Here is a 14,146-nt window from a genome sequence, read left to right as displayed (position 1 = left end):
TTGAAACAGATGATTTATAAAAAAAAAAAAAAATTAAAAAAAAAAAAAAACCCACATAAATCATCGTAAAAAAGGGTTATAACACACTTAACTACAACACCATCAGCAGTATCCTCTACCTTGGGTGTGTTGGCTCCATATGGGTTGGGTTGGCAGCTGTGGCTGGAATTGGATCTGTTTGGTGAGGCGCCTCTTGAGGAAGGCCGTGACCTTCGACCTCTGTAGCGGAAGCTAGCCATCACCTGTGTGGTGCCTTCTGGGAGGATGAACTTCTCTCGCAACTCCACATTGGTTCTGCCTTTAGCTAGAGGAGGGACAGACAATGCATTGAGTCCAGAACCATGACCGACACCACAATCTTTACAACAGTCTTGATAAAGGATGTCTCTGAGGCTGGATATAAAGGAATGTTCTGGATTTAAACAATGGACATTATTTGTGTCATGCCGTCGATTACCACAAAAATAATTTTGACCCAACCCACAGAATGTTAACATACAAAAAGCATTTACAGTGATGCACTTACAATGGAAGTCTATGAGGCAAGTATACCATAGGGTCTAAAAGCATAAACGAGAACTGTTTTTTTCAGAAGCACTTTGACACATTCATTTTTCAATTAATTAATTCATCTAAAAAGCTATCTTTTTATGTAATGATTTGCCATTTAAGGAAGTACATCTTTAAATAGTCACACTTACTAAACCCTAAATAAAAAGCTATAGTTAAAAACTACAACATGCTGTCAAGCAGGGATGGGTATCCTATGGAATTTATTGATTCCAGTTCCAATTCCGATTCCTCTTAATGATTCTAGTTCAATAATGATTCCATTCACAATTATTTGTACTTTTGAGGAAGAAATAATTGTAAATAAGAAACGCAGTTCTAACTGTATTTAGGCCCTACTGCCCTCAGCTGTTACCAAATTATGATCATTTCATATTTTTATTGAACAGATTCTTGCCTGTGTTTGCACAGATGTTTAAATTAAGATTTAAAATTCTGCTCATTATTTAAAAACAAAATATGAATAATTGCAACAAAACTCAATGTGTATATTTACTTCACATATGAACATCTAGTCAGTAAATACTCTGCTGCTTTCACATGCTAGTGGAATTATTGTAAATATAAGTCATCTACTCAGAAGTTGCACATGAATACCCCTTCATGTAGTAATTAATATTAGTAGTTTCCGAGTTGGGAAGAGACAAACTTTAAACATGGCACAGGAGAGTACGGTTTCTGTAGTAAATGGTAGGTTTTATTCATTTTTCTAAATGCAGCTACCTTATTAGCATTTGCCGTTTTGGTCATAAACATTTATTTATACCAGTAACCATTTAATGCATTTTGTACTTTTTTTTTTACACAGAGAAAATAGCATGTATTCGACAAATATACCTTTATGATCCGCAAGCTGACTAACATGTAGAACAGTGTCAAAATAAGAGTTCCCCAAGAAATATGCAAGAATGAACCTGGCATCTCCATGTTTCCAACAACTAAGCCCTCATGTACTCATCATTACGATTTCAGAAGTGGAAAGTGTCGATAGCATGTGAAAGCAGCATTGAATTGAACATGATGAATGGTTTAGTAGGTTTTTAATACGCCAAAATGAACCAGATAAAAAGAGGCATTCATTCACAAGGTAGCATTGTATGATTTCGTTCAGGAATCTGGCTACACTGGTCGCGCTGTATGTTTTGCACTGTAGATGACGTTACGGCAATTCTAAATAGCACTGCTGGAAACATTGACAGAGTATTTTAATACGGTGTTCTGTCCGCATTGGTGGAAGAATTCTCATTCACGAATCGTTAACGGAACCAAAATAAATGAAAATCAGAATCATGAAGTTCCCGGTTCTTAACCCTATTGTCAAGTCATTTATATCTGTAAAGCGTTTTTCACAATACATATTGTTTCAAAGCAGCTTTACAGAACATCATGCAGCAATTTCTTAAATGTCAATCTACTGGTTTAGGTGTTATGGCTTTACTTTTGAAAAAGTGTGATAGTTTCATGTTAAACTGTTGTTTGCAGTCAGTGCAATAATGCCATAGACATCAACTGTAAATGCATTACAGTACACACATATTTCGGTAACTGACAGCATACCACAGATGCAGTCGATTGAGATTAACTTGCATTTAACCAGGAATATTCCTTTAAGGGTTGAAGAATGATGTGCACCCACTGAAATGAGCAAAACATAATGCAGAGTTCTATGGTTTGATTTGATGAAGGGAGAGACATGCATTCTACATCATTGAAGCAAATAAAAAAAATAAAAAAGTAAAACTGGTAATGCATATAAATAAGATGACAATACAAATTCCAGTTGTTGCAGACCATAAAAAAACAATTTAACACAAGAATATGTTGAATATACTGCTTAAAATGTGTTTATAGTCTGCTTAATATAGTTCCCTTCAACATGATATGAATGATTGTATAGATACAGCGGTGAGATTGTCGTACATGTTTCACTGCACTGCAACAGAGACACAGAAAACACATGCAGAGAATGTGAGAGTGAATACATGATGCAAGACAAAACTGCATGTGAAACACTCCCAGACAGCATGATGGAAAGCAAAGCATGAGATTAATGTTAATGAGAATACCATTAAAGGATCACTCCAACACACACACACACACACACACACACACACACACACAAAAGATGCACACATACCACTGGGATGAAGCAAGGAGAGAAAGTGTGAGAGTTGCCAACCTATAGGAGACTGAGTAATAGACGAGTTTGATTCCGAGCGCAACATTTTACTCCCGTGGTGATGAACTAGAAGAAACAATAATTGGGTTCACCAACAAAGCAGTAGAAAAAGGGAAATTCAGAAAGAAAAGCTTCATGGGAAGACACCAGCAAGCATTAAGAATGTTATTAATAGCCAATCAAAGTGCAGGAATAAAAGTTTCAGATACACCAAATTATAATGGTCTATGTGAGAATATCTGTCAGCAAGTTCTCTTTATAAACATCAAAATGTAATTACTGTTGTTTGAACTTAGATTCATTGTACATAGGTCTGTTCCAAAATCTAGTGAGCGGGCAAATTTTGGCAGGATGCTCCGACCACCCCCACAACACCACACACACCCACCCGACCCTAGGTGGCACTATAATACACACTTTTGCATTTTTTCTAATATCTTCGCAACAGTATTGGCAAACAAAACATATATCTCCGTCTCTAAAAATATTTCCGCCATTTAGAATTTTCTGAAAACCATACTTTTTCTAACTCCTCTAAGACCCTTAGTTCAATTCACATTTTGAATGCATCATATATAAACCCTCCAGACAAAAAGTTTTCAAAAGAATTTTGATTCGTCGAATCATTCAGAAGACAGACAAAAATGTTATTGGTTTATACCTTCTAAACGATTTGACAAATCAATATTATTTTCATAACTTTTTGACAAGAGGGTCTCTAGATGATAAATGCAAAATTTATTGCGAATCGTACTAACCGTATAGGAGTTTTTTTTTTTTTCAAAAACTCAGAATGGCAGATGGCTAACTATTGGGTATTTACTGAACTCTTCTTTCAAATTTGGCATTTTAGGTCATTTTCTCAACTCTTCCAAACTGTTTGTACCACAATAATTGCTGCTTGTGGCCATATTTGGTATTGAATTTATAGTATATTTATAATCAACATTCCTCACATTAATCCACTATTGTGGATTAATTTTTCCATGAGGCATTATGAGATTGCCTTTTCGCAATGTATCTTGGGAGGCATATCTTTTGGAACAGACTTTGTGTCCGGAGCGCGCATATTTTGCTGTAATATTGCCTATGTGGGCAGCTCACTAGTTTTTGGAACAGAGCCAGAGTGTTTGCAACATAATGGCTTGGAAGGAACAAAAAAAACATCCATAACTTATTCTTATTTGAGTTCAAGAATAGGTTGAATATTCAGTATTCATGATATCAATGCAATTACAAGTTTTGTAACGCAACACCTTGGAATAACATACATGTAAAAGTCGAGTAAAACAGGAAGTGTAGTAGATGTGGGTGGACGTTACCTCTGCATGGGTCATTCTTCACCAGGAACTCATCGAGGGCCATCCAACCACCCCCTACCCGCACCATCACCGTACTGCGCAGGATCCGCACCAGACGCAGCTGCTGAGAATCTCCAAACTGAACATGAACAGAAAACAGTCACTCCTCTGCACTGAGATACAGTCATGATTATCACTGACAGGCACACAGCAGAGCAACAGCAGAAACAACAGCAATTTCCAGAATAAATGCTAGCCATCTAACATGTGGTCAAAGCAGTAAGTCCAATCATCATTACAGTCCAAGTTAGGCTGAAGCAGTTGTGTTTTGTTTATCGTCTGGTTTCCTCTGGTTGCCCTGCTGAGCCACTTGATCCAGACAAAACAAGTTTTAACTCAGACAACACTGATTTCATTCCAGCAGACACACAATGAATGGTCAATCCAACTGGTTTAATGTGTGGCTTTGTGCTAATTGAAGATTGGTTGTGAAAAGAATCTGGAGTGCTTCAATGAAGTATTATTATTAAAGGTGCACCAAGACATTTTTGGTTTCGTTGGCCGATACGACATTGGATGCAGCATCACACAAAAGTTTCTGGTTACTGATGTAGAAATACCCTACTCAACCTATGTATTTGTCTCCCATGATTCCTTTATTCTGTGAAAGAATGTGTCCAATAATGGGGTAAATCTAATGATAACATATCCAGATCATATTTTACCCCAAACAGTTATATTTTGCATAAAGAAAATTTAGCCTATTTTTAGGACCATCAAGATTTTTTTATCATTACCATAATGTATGCAGACTTTTTACCTTCGAGTTGTTTTGTAATTCTCAATAGTGATTCTCATGTAGGGTCAGATTGGCCATCGGGAGGGGTAGGACTTTTCTATTATTTTAAAGATAATAACAATTAATCAAATAAGGTAATAATAAAAATTAAAATAACTAAATAAACATTGGGTTAACCTCCTTGTGGTTGCTATAATGTGGTTCTCGCTCTCTGTGGGGCACGTGGTGAGTTGTGCATGGATGACGCGGAGAACAGCGTGAAGCCTCCACACGCGGTAGGTCTCCACGGTAGCGCGCTCAACAAGCCACGAAATAAGATGCGTGGACTGACGGTCTCAGATGCGGAGGCAACTGAGATTCGTCCTCCGCCACCTGGATTGAGGCGAGTCACTACACCACCACGAGGACTTAGAGCGCATTGGGAATAAAAATTGGGGAGAAAATCCCCCAAACTATAAAAATAATAATAATTTACTGTGACATTTTTAATCACGGTTAATAGTGAAACTGTATAATCGCAACATCCTGATGGCATGTGAGTGTACATGATTTCAAAAATATTTGTCAAGATATAAGTGGAAAAGGCCTACTTAGTGCGCCAGAAGTATTGTGGTCAGTGCGGCCACTATTGGTGTGTTACATAAGTATTTGTGCACTTGCTGTGGATCTAGCAATGCCACAACACTGTTTTTTATACAAATATGGACACTGGCATCGAAATGTCAGAGATACTGCGCATAACTTTTTAGCATTCCCCTACATGCCAAAGATAGGAGCCAGATAAAACAGTGAGCTAAATCATTTGTGTCCAAATGATTTTTGCCAGTTGGATTTGGCCAAGGCAAACTGATTTCACAGCACAAAAAATTATGGCCTCATGCTTTCTGTTGAAAAAAATAAACCATACAATTTGAGAACTCTTTCCACATACCAACAATACATACAAAAGTTGCACCGTCTAGAACTACAAACTACCATTCTCAGAGGATGCGTGTATTGACACTGATGCAGAACCAATGCTAGACTCCAACAACACACAATAAGAACAGTATGGAGGAATGGCTGAATTCGACTCTCTGAAACCCAACATGACCAACACACTGATGACCGCCCCGCGGAGCATCTCTAAGGCCTAGAAGCCCTTACATTTTTTAAGTGAAACCCAGAATGAATCAAAACCACTGGTGAATTTGGTGATTGCGGGAAGGAGAAGATGAATTTTGAAGCATGATCAAGATAAAGTGTGAAGTCACAACAAACAGCTTTAAAAATAACCATTTACCAGGATACAGCTTTCCAAAACGGCAACGTGTAGATGGGGGGTTAGATTTTGATTGTCCCTGTTTGTTATAGTCTCATCGGCGATTAAGGGGTCATGTAAGCAGTGAACGAGACCAAACTGTCAAAAGAATTGTTTTTTCTTTTAAGTGGATGTGGATGAGCAAACTGAAAAAACTGGTTTATGTGATATAAGTCTTCTGTACAAAGAAAGACAAAATATGGTTTCTCCGATAAAAGCCCTTCACCAGAGTTATCATGTACCTTCCCAAAAACACAACTCTGAGAAAGCATGTAGCTCATGATTTTATGTGATTTATGAAGGGAGAAACATGCATCTTTAAGTTTAAGGTTTATCTGAAGCTTTAGATTGTTTGGACATCAGCCACAAAACATGGTTACAAAAAAAAAAAAAAAAAAAAAATTGTTAAGCAGGGTGAAAGTTAATTCACATTGGTTGAGGGTCCTGTAAAGCACAATTAAAATAAGTCAAATTAAATTAGGGAGGCAGCAGAAAGCAAGCACAATCTTTGTGTTATGTTGCAAAAGCTTTCGCAAATAATAAAAACAGCAGAACACAGCACTGTGTGGAAAAATGCATTTCAACTCAAAAGCAGATATGAGACAACTACTTTTCTAAAAACATCCTACAATGGCTTAACACAGTTGGGTCAACATGGAATGATGTTAACCAGCATTACATTTTCTTGTTATCTATTGCAAAGATTGTAGAAAGGCTAAATAATGCCTAAATAAATTTAGTAGCCTAAATAATGCCAAAATAGACATTTGGCTATTTGTTAACGCTACCTTAACTAACCAATAACGAAAGAGGTTATAGAGATAGAGCAAGTTATGTTTTAATGATTATAAAGGCAATACTTATTTTCTTGAGAAAGTAAAAAGAGTCCATTTTGATTTCATTTTGACTTTAAAATATTTCAAATCATTTCTGCTTGCTTGACTCAGACTTAATGAGTTTCGTTTCACTCTTTTATTTAGTTCAAAGGGAGGACATTTACTTTCTATAATAGTTTTACATTCCCTCACAATACCTTTATCCAGTTGAACTATGGTATTTTTAGTAAAATCATACTAACCACCAAATTTACCATGGTTTTACTACAGTAACCATATTTTAAACTTGACATTTGTGGTAAAAACCATAGTAAAAAAAACAGGAAAACCAAAACTACAGTAATGAAAATCACAACCATTCTGCAAAAAAAAAATAATTGAAAAATAATTTAGTTTTACTATAGTAACACCATGGTTCTTTGCAGTACTTACCACAAAAAATGGTAACATGATTACTGCAAATTTACTTTAGTGAAACCGTGGTTACTGTAATTTTCATAAGGGCATTTGTTTTCTTTTTCTTTCCCCCCCCTCGCAAACAAAAGTTTTAAAACCTTACTTGTACCACAAATGACTTTACTATGGTGTTACTGTAGATTAAGTTTAGTGTCTAAGTGTGTGCATGCATGCAGGAGAGAGAGATTTTGGCTCTTAATTGAATTAAGATGGCCAGATTTTGAAATATTTTAAATAATTCTTGGGATATATTTAATATTAAGAATACATTTATTGAAAAGGTGTTATTTTATATAGGCTACTGTATACTTTGCTTGATTTCTACACTGATAATTCCCCCACATGTGGGAAAAAAAAGAAAAAAGAAATAAAAAAAAAAAAAAACCTGAATTGATTATCACTTATTTTGGGTGAGGCAAGTCCCTTATTCTGAGACTTTTTTTTCCCAGACCAGGTCCCTTTTTTTCTTGAGAGATCTGGAAACAGTGCAACTGGTACATCACCCACCCTTAACACAGTACCGTTATTTTTAAAAAAATAGAACGTTATTAACCGTTCTTTAGTTTCTTTCTAACCGGTTATCAATTGGAAAGGAGGCAGCAGAATGCTGGAACCAGAATGAAAAAATTCAGTTTCTGCATAGAATGAATTTAAATAAAAAACATTTAATTTTTAGTCCCTGGTAGTAAAACCATGGTTCATTTTATTAAGGGATGGATAAAAGGTATTGCAAGGAAACCCAAACTATTGCAAAGGAATGTAAAACTTTGTGAGGGAACATAAAACTATTGCAAGGGAAGGCAAAACTATTTCAGAAAATAAATTCCAAACCTGTCCTCTAAGGGGCTCCATAATTTCACAATAAAAGAACCAATAAGGATATTTCTGCACTAGATAGACACCATTTTTGGTATGTTTTTTTTTTTTTTTAAATCAGGGAGTAGACATATTTAACTTCCTCTCATATGTTTATTGCTCCACCTGCACTAGCTGTTTCCCATGCCAGTGAGACTGAATGCCAGTAGAGAAGCAGTCACGTCACAAACTAAATGGCCGGTGTTGGGAAGAGGGACTAAATATATATATTTTCCATATTTTATCTGCTTCTGAGTTTAAGATTGACTTGTAAATATTGAGGATTCAAAAGCACACTGACAGAAAATCAAAACAAAGAGGGCAGCACAGCAGAACTTAAAAAGCACTATGCATGTGTACCTGGTTTCCAAGGTAGAACTGATGAAGGAAGGAACAGTGAAAAGACAAAAATTAGTAAATATCACTTTCAACTCTCTCATATACACTGATCAGCCACAACATTAAACCCACAGACAGGTAAAGTGAATAACATTTATTATCTCTTTACAATGGCACCTGTCAAGGGGTGGGATATATTAGGCAGCAAGTGAACAGTCAGTTCTTGAATTTCATGTGTTGGAAGCAGGAAAAATGGGCAAACATAAGGATCGGAGCGACTTTGTCAAGGGCCAAATTGTGATGGCTAGACGACTGAGTCAGAGCATCTCCAAAATGGCAGGTCTTGTGAGGTGTTCCCAGTATGCAGCTGTTAGTACCTACCAAAAGTGGTCCAAGGAAGGACAACCGGTGAACCAGCAACAGGGTCATGGGCGCCCAAGGCTCATTGATGCGCGTGGGGAGCGAAGGCTAGCCCGTCTGGTCCGATCCCACAGAAGAGCTACTGCAGCACAAATTGCTGAAAAACGTAATGCTGGCCATGATAGAAAGGTGTCAGAACGCACAGTGCATCGCAGCTTGCTGCGTATGGTGGTGCGTAGCCATGTTATACCATACCCATGCTGACCCCTGTCCACCACCGAAAGTGCCTACAATGGGCATGTGAGCATGAGAACTGGACCATGGAGCAATGGAAGAAGGTGGCTTGGTCCGATGAATCATGTTTTCTTTTAGATCATGCGTATGACATTTACCTGGGAAGCAGTGTGACGCTCTGGGCAATGTTCTGCTGGGAAAACTTGGGTCCTGGCATTCATGTGGATGTTACTTTGACACGAACCACCTACCTAAAGATTGCTGTAGACCACGTACACCCCTTCATGGCAATACCTTAATGGCAGTGGCCTCTTTCAGCTGGACAATGCACCCTGCCACACTGCAAAAATTGTTCAGGAATGGTTTGAGGAACATGACAAAGACTTCAAGGTGTTGACTTGGCCTCCAAATTCCCCAGATCTCAATCCGATTGAGCATCTGTGGGGTGTGCTGGACCAAAAAGTCCGATACATGGGGGCTCCACCTCGCAACTTATGGGACTTAAAGGATCTTCTGCTAACATCTTGGTGGCAGATACCACAGAAAACCTTCAGAGGTCTTGAGGAGTCCATGCCTCGACGGGTCAGAGCTGTTTTGGTGGCACGAGGGGGACCTACATGATATTAGGCAGGTGGTTTAATGTTGTGTGTGTATATATATTTATACACACACACACACTGATCAGCCACATCATTAAAACCACCTGCCTAATATTGTGTAGTTCCCCCTTGTGCCGCCAAAACAGGGCCAACCCGCATCTCAGAATAGCATTCTAACGTCTTCGGATGAGACGTTAAACTGAGGTCCTGATTCAGTGTGGTCATTAAAAATCCCAGGGTACTTCTTGTAAAGAGTAGGGGTGTAGCCCCGGTGTCCAGGCCAAATTCCCCCCATTCGCCCTTCTCAATCATGGCCTCCTAATTATCCCCATCCATTAATTGGCTCTATAACTCTGTTGTCTCCTCTCCACCAATAGCTGGTGTGTGTTGAGCGTACTGGTGCACTATGGCTGCCATCGCATCATCCAGGTGGATGCTGCACACTGGTGGTTGAGGAGAGTTCCCCGTTCGCTTTGTGTAGTGTCAGAAAAAGCACTATATAAAATGTAACATTCATTCATTCATATTCTTCTCACCACAGTTGTACAGAGTGGTTATCGGAGTTACCATAGACTTTGAGTTCGAACCAGTCTGGCCATTCTCTGTTGAACTCTTTAATCAAGACATTTCCATCCACAGAACTGCTGCTCACTGGATGTTTTTTGTTTTTGGCACCATAAATTCTAGAGACTGATGTGTGTAAAAATCCCAGGAGATCAGCAGTTACAGAAATACTCAAACCAGCCCGTCTGGCACCAACAATTGTCCATGCGATTATCTAATCAGCCGATAATGTGGCAGCAGTGCAGTGCATAAAATAATGCAGATCAGGAGCTTTATCATGTTCACATCACCCAAAAGAATGGGGAAAAAATGTGATCTCAGTGATTTAGACCATGGCATGATTGTTGGTGCATGATGGGCTGGTCGAGTATTCTGAGATGCGGGTTGTCGCTATTTTGGCAGCACGAGGGGGACCTACACAATATTAGGCAGGTGGTTTTAATATTGTAGCGGAGTATATATACACAGTTGTGCTCAAAAGTTTGCATACCCTGGCAGAAATTGTGAAATTTTGGCACTGATCATGCAAAAAAAAAAAAAAAAACCTTTTAAGGATAGTGATCATATGAAGCCATTTATTATCACATAGTTGTTTGGCTCCTTTTTTTAAATCATAATGATAACAGAAATCACCCAAATGGCCCTGATCAAAAGTTTACATACCCTTGAATATTTGGCCTTGTTACAGACACACAAGGTGACACACACAGGTTTAAATGGCAATTAAAGGTTAATTTCCCACACCTGTGGCTTTTTAAATTGCAATTCGTGTCTGTGTATAAATAGTCATTGAGTTTGTTAGCTCTCACGTGGATGCACTGAGCAGGCTAGATACTGAGCCTTGGGGAGCAGAAAAAAACAAAACAAATAAAAAACAAAACCACACACGTCAAAAGACCTGCATAACAATGTAATGGAACTTTATAAAGATGGAAAAGGATATAAAAAGTTACCCAAAGCCTTAAAAATGCCAGTCAGTACAGTTCAATCACTCTTGGGAGATCTCAAACGTGCGGTTCATGCAAGACGACCAAAGACTTTGCATGACCTGGAGGCATTTTGCCAAGACGAATGGGCAGCTATACCACCTGCAAGAATTTGGGGCATCATAGACAACTATTACAAAAGACTGCACGCTGTCATTGATGCTAAAGGGGGCAATACACAGTATTAAGAACTAAGGGTATGCAGACTTTTGAACAGGGGTCATTTCATTTTTTCTTTGTTGCCATGTTTTGTTTTATGATTGTGCCATTCTGTTATAACCTACAGCTGAATATGAATCCCATAAGAAATAATAGAAATGTGTTTTGCCTGCTCACTCCTGTTTTCTTTAAAAATGGTACATATATTACCAATTCTCCAAGGGTATTCAAACTTTTGAGCACAACTGATATATATATATATATTTACAGTTGATGACCAGAACTTTATTGGATGTGTTTATTCTGTGTGTTGGAGAGAAGTGAACAGGAAAAAGGCTGAGAACTAAGCTATACATGTCTGGCAGTTGCTTAAAAAAAATCTAATGCCATGTAAAAATGTAATAAAGTCATTCTTTTTGGCAACAGCAGTGTTTGGGCAAAGGCATCAAGGGAGAAGTTTAACAGCAGCCTGTGGATCACTGCCAATTTTCCATGCTTCATGTTACCATCATGTCCTCAAAACTTTCCTTACATCAGCTTTAAAGGTATCAGACTTGTGTTTGGAATGGTCTGATGTATAGTGGTTCATTTTGTTTTTTTGTTTTTTGTTTTTTTACTCAATTATGTCGCTGTTATCAGATTAACAACAAGCTTTCTGGTAAAAACAGATTTTTTTATAACAAGATTTCGTAAAACATTTTCAAAAAGAATGGTAAAAGATTATATTTTCTATAAAAAAAACTGCATATTTATAGTAAAATATCTATTTCCTATTAAAACTAGATCATTGACAGGTTATTTCCCACCTTATGATTCATTCATCAACTTATGTCTACAGACCATAGCACTGTTCTGACATTCATTTCAAATTATTTTTGTGATTTGTTTTTATTAGAATTTTTTAAATGTAAGGTTTTCTCTTATGTTCATGTTTGTCTTTTACTTGAAATTACTTTGTTTTCTGAAACAAGGAACAGGTATTTGGGTTAGCCTGATGCTCCCATATTGATCAAGTTTTATACATGTAATCTCTCTCATGACCCATACAGAAAGCATGATAAATGCAGTCACTTACCCGATATTTGTTGGCACCAATTTGCTCTACTTGGAACCGTTTGGGACACTTGCACTTTGCAACTTGGCGAGTCACCTACACATGAAGTCATACATCAAACTGTTTTATGGCGAACAATCAGTAACACCTTAAATTACTCTGTAGAACTTTCAGAACACCAGAAAGTAAATTGGCAATAGTTACCTCATCTTCAATTTTGTCAGCATCAGTTAATGGTTTGTAGGCGTCCTTGTTGGGATGCAGAGCAGCAACAAACTCATAGTAGTCAATATAACCGTCACCATCCCTATCAAAGATGTCTGCCACTGCACTCATCTCCAAACGACTGGTGGGGAACTCTATTGGACCAGAGAGAAGACATAACCACAGTCTTAAAGATGACATGAAATCAAAATTAAACAAATTCACTTTCTTAATAGATCTTAGATGTTCTTGGTCATACTGTGCATCAATGCATGTTATTCTAAAGAAGAAAAACTATTGTTTTCATTCAATTGTAACAACTTTCTCCGCATCTGAAATGACCTTTCTTCTCTGCTGATGTAGCCAAGGCCACATAAGTATAAAATATATCACTAAAGGGGTCCACTAGAAGGTCCACTGTAAGGTCCAGTCATACATTTTGTTTTTTGCTGAAGAACTGAATATTCAGTTTCATATTATGGATGTTAAATGCACTAAAAAGGACACAGTATGAAATCTTTTCTTACTTGAGGACAGGATGCCATCGATGAACTCCTGCCTTGTGACTTTGCCATCTTGGTCTTTATCAATGCGCCGGAAGAAATCCATGACACGGGACTTCTTGTGGTTCATCCAGCGCATATAGCGTTTCCTCCACACGTCAAAGTCAAAGTTGGCAAACTCTTTGAGCTAAGGGCAGATAAGCAAAGAATGGGTTTGTAATGCTCCAGTCGATATTTCACTGATATGAAGTCAGGTGTGGATGTTTGACTAACCTCCTCTAGTCTGTCCAGAGCATCGTTGAGTTTTCTCCGCCTGTCCAGGGCCAGCAGCCACACCTGCTGCCACTTACTAACCAGCAGGTTGACTCTGGGGTTCTTAGTCTCGATTGGTGCTTGAGACGCTGCTGTGTACATAGACTGTGTTGGGGATCTCTTTCCTGTTGACCAATAACAAAATGCTTGATCAATCATTTGAAAACAACTGGAGATAACAACATTGGTGCATTCAAGCTAAAAACTTCTCAAAATTAGTCGTTTAGTTTACACTTTGTTCTAAACAGATACACAAATGAGGAATACTATAAGTGATTCATCCTAAGTAGTAAGTAACACAAGAACTGCCACAATACAAAGTTCCATTACTGTTATGAAAGAGAAGAGCTAGTACAAAGATGTAGGTAAGACAGAGTAAAGCCAGGCTAGTCAGCCAACATGATCACACAGAAACTTGACATGTTCCATTACCCTGACATCGACTCCATTCTGCCGAGATACTGAACAGTGCCATCTCCCATCAGACATCTTTGCATCATTTCAAATGTGTTCACCTTTTATGTGGGGTGACCCAC

At 38.0% G+C, this 14,146-nt stretch overlaps 1 protein-coding gene across 1 annotated transcript in view; it reads right to left on the bottom strand.

Moving 5' to 3' along the window:
• The window catches only part of LOC127411717 (dystonin-like), a 275,538-nt gene that overhangs the window by 8,673 nt on the left and 252,719 nt on the right, over positions 1–14,146 (bottom strand). The window contains exons 86-93 of the mRNA XM_051647413.1: positions 13,572–13,735; positions 13,323–13,485; positions 12,796–12,950; positions 12,613–12,687; positions 8,657–8,674; positions 4,072–4,189; positions 2,708–2,815; positions 120–304 (exon numbers count right to left, since the gene is read on the bottom strand). Coding sequence (XP_051503373.1) covers positions 120–304; positions 2,708–2,815; positions 4,072–4,189; positions 8,657–8,674; positions 12,613–12,687; positions 12,796–12,950; positions 13,323–13,485; positions 13,572–13,735 — 986 coding nt within the window. The remainder of the gene's footprint in view (positions 1–119; positions 305–2,707; positions 2,816–4,071; positions 4,190–8,656; positions 8,675–12,612; positions 12,688–12,795; positions 12,951–13,322; positions 13,486–13,571; positions 13,736–14,146) is intronic.

This window comes from Myxocyprinus asiaticus, chromosome 21, assembly GCF_019703515.2.
Source record: "Myxocyprinus asiaticus isolate MX2 ecotype Aquarium Trade chromosome 21, UBuf_Myxa_2, whole genome shotgun sequence".
NCBI lineage: Eukaryota > Metazoa > Chordata > Actinopteri > Cypriniformes > Catostomidae > Myxocyprinus > Myxocyprinus asiaticus.
The sequence above is the reverse complement of the archived record's forward strand: the minus strand, read 5'-3'. Positions and strand labels throughout refer to the sequence as shown.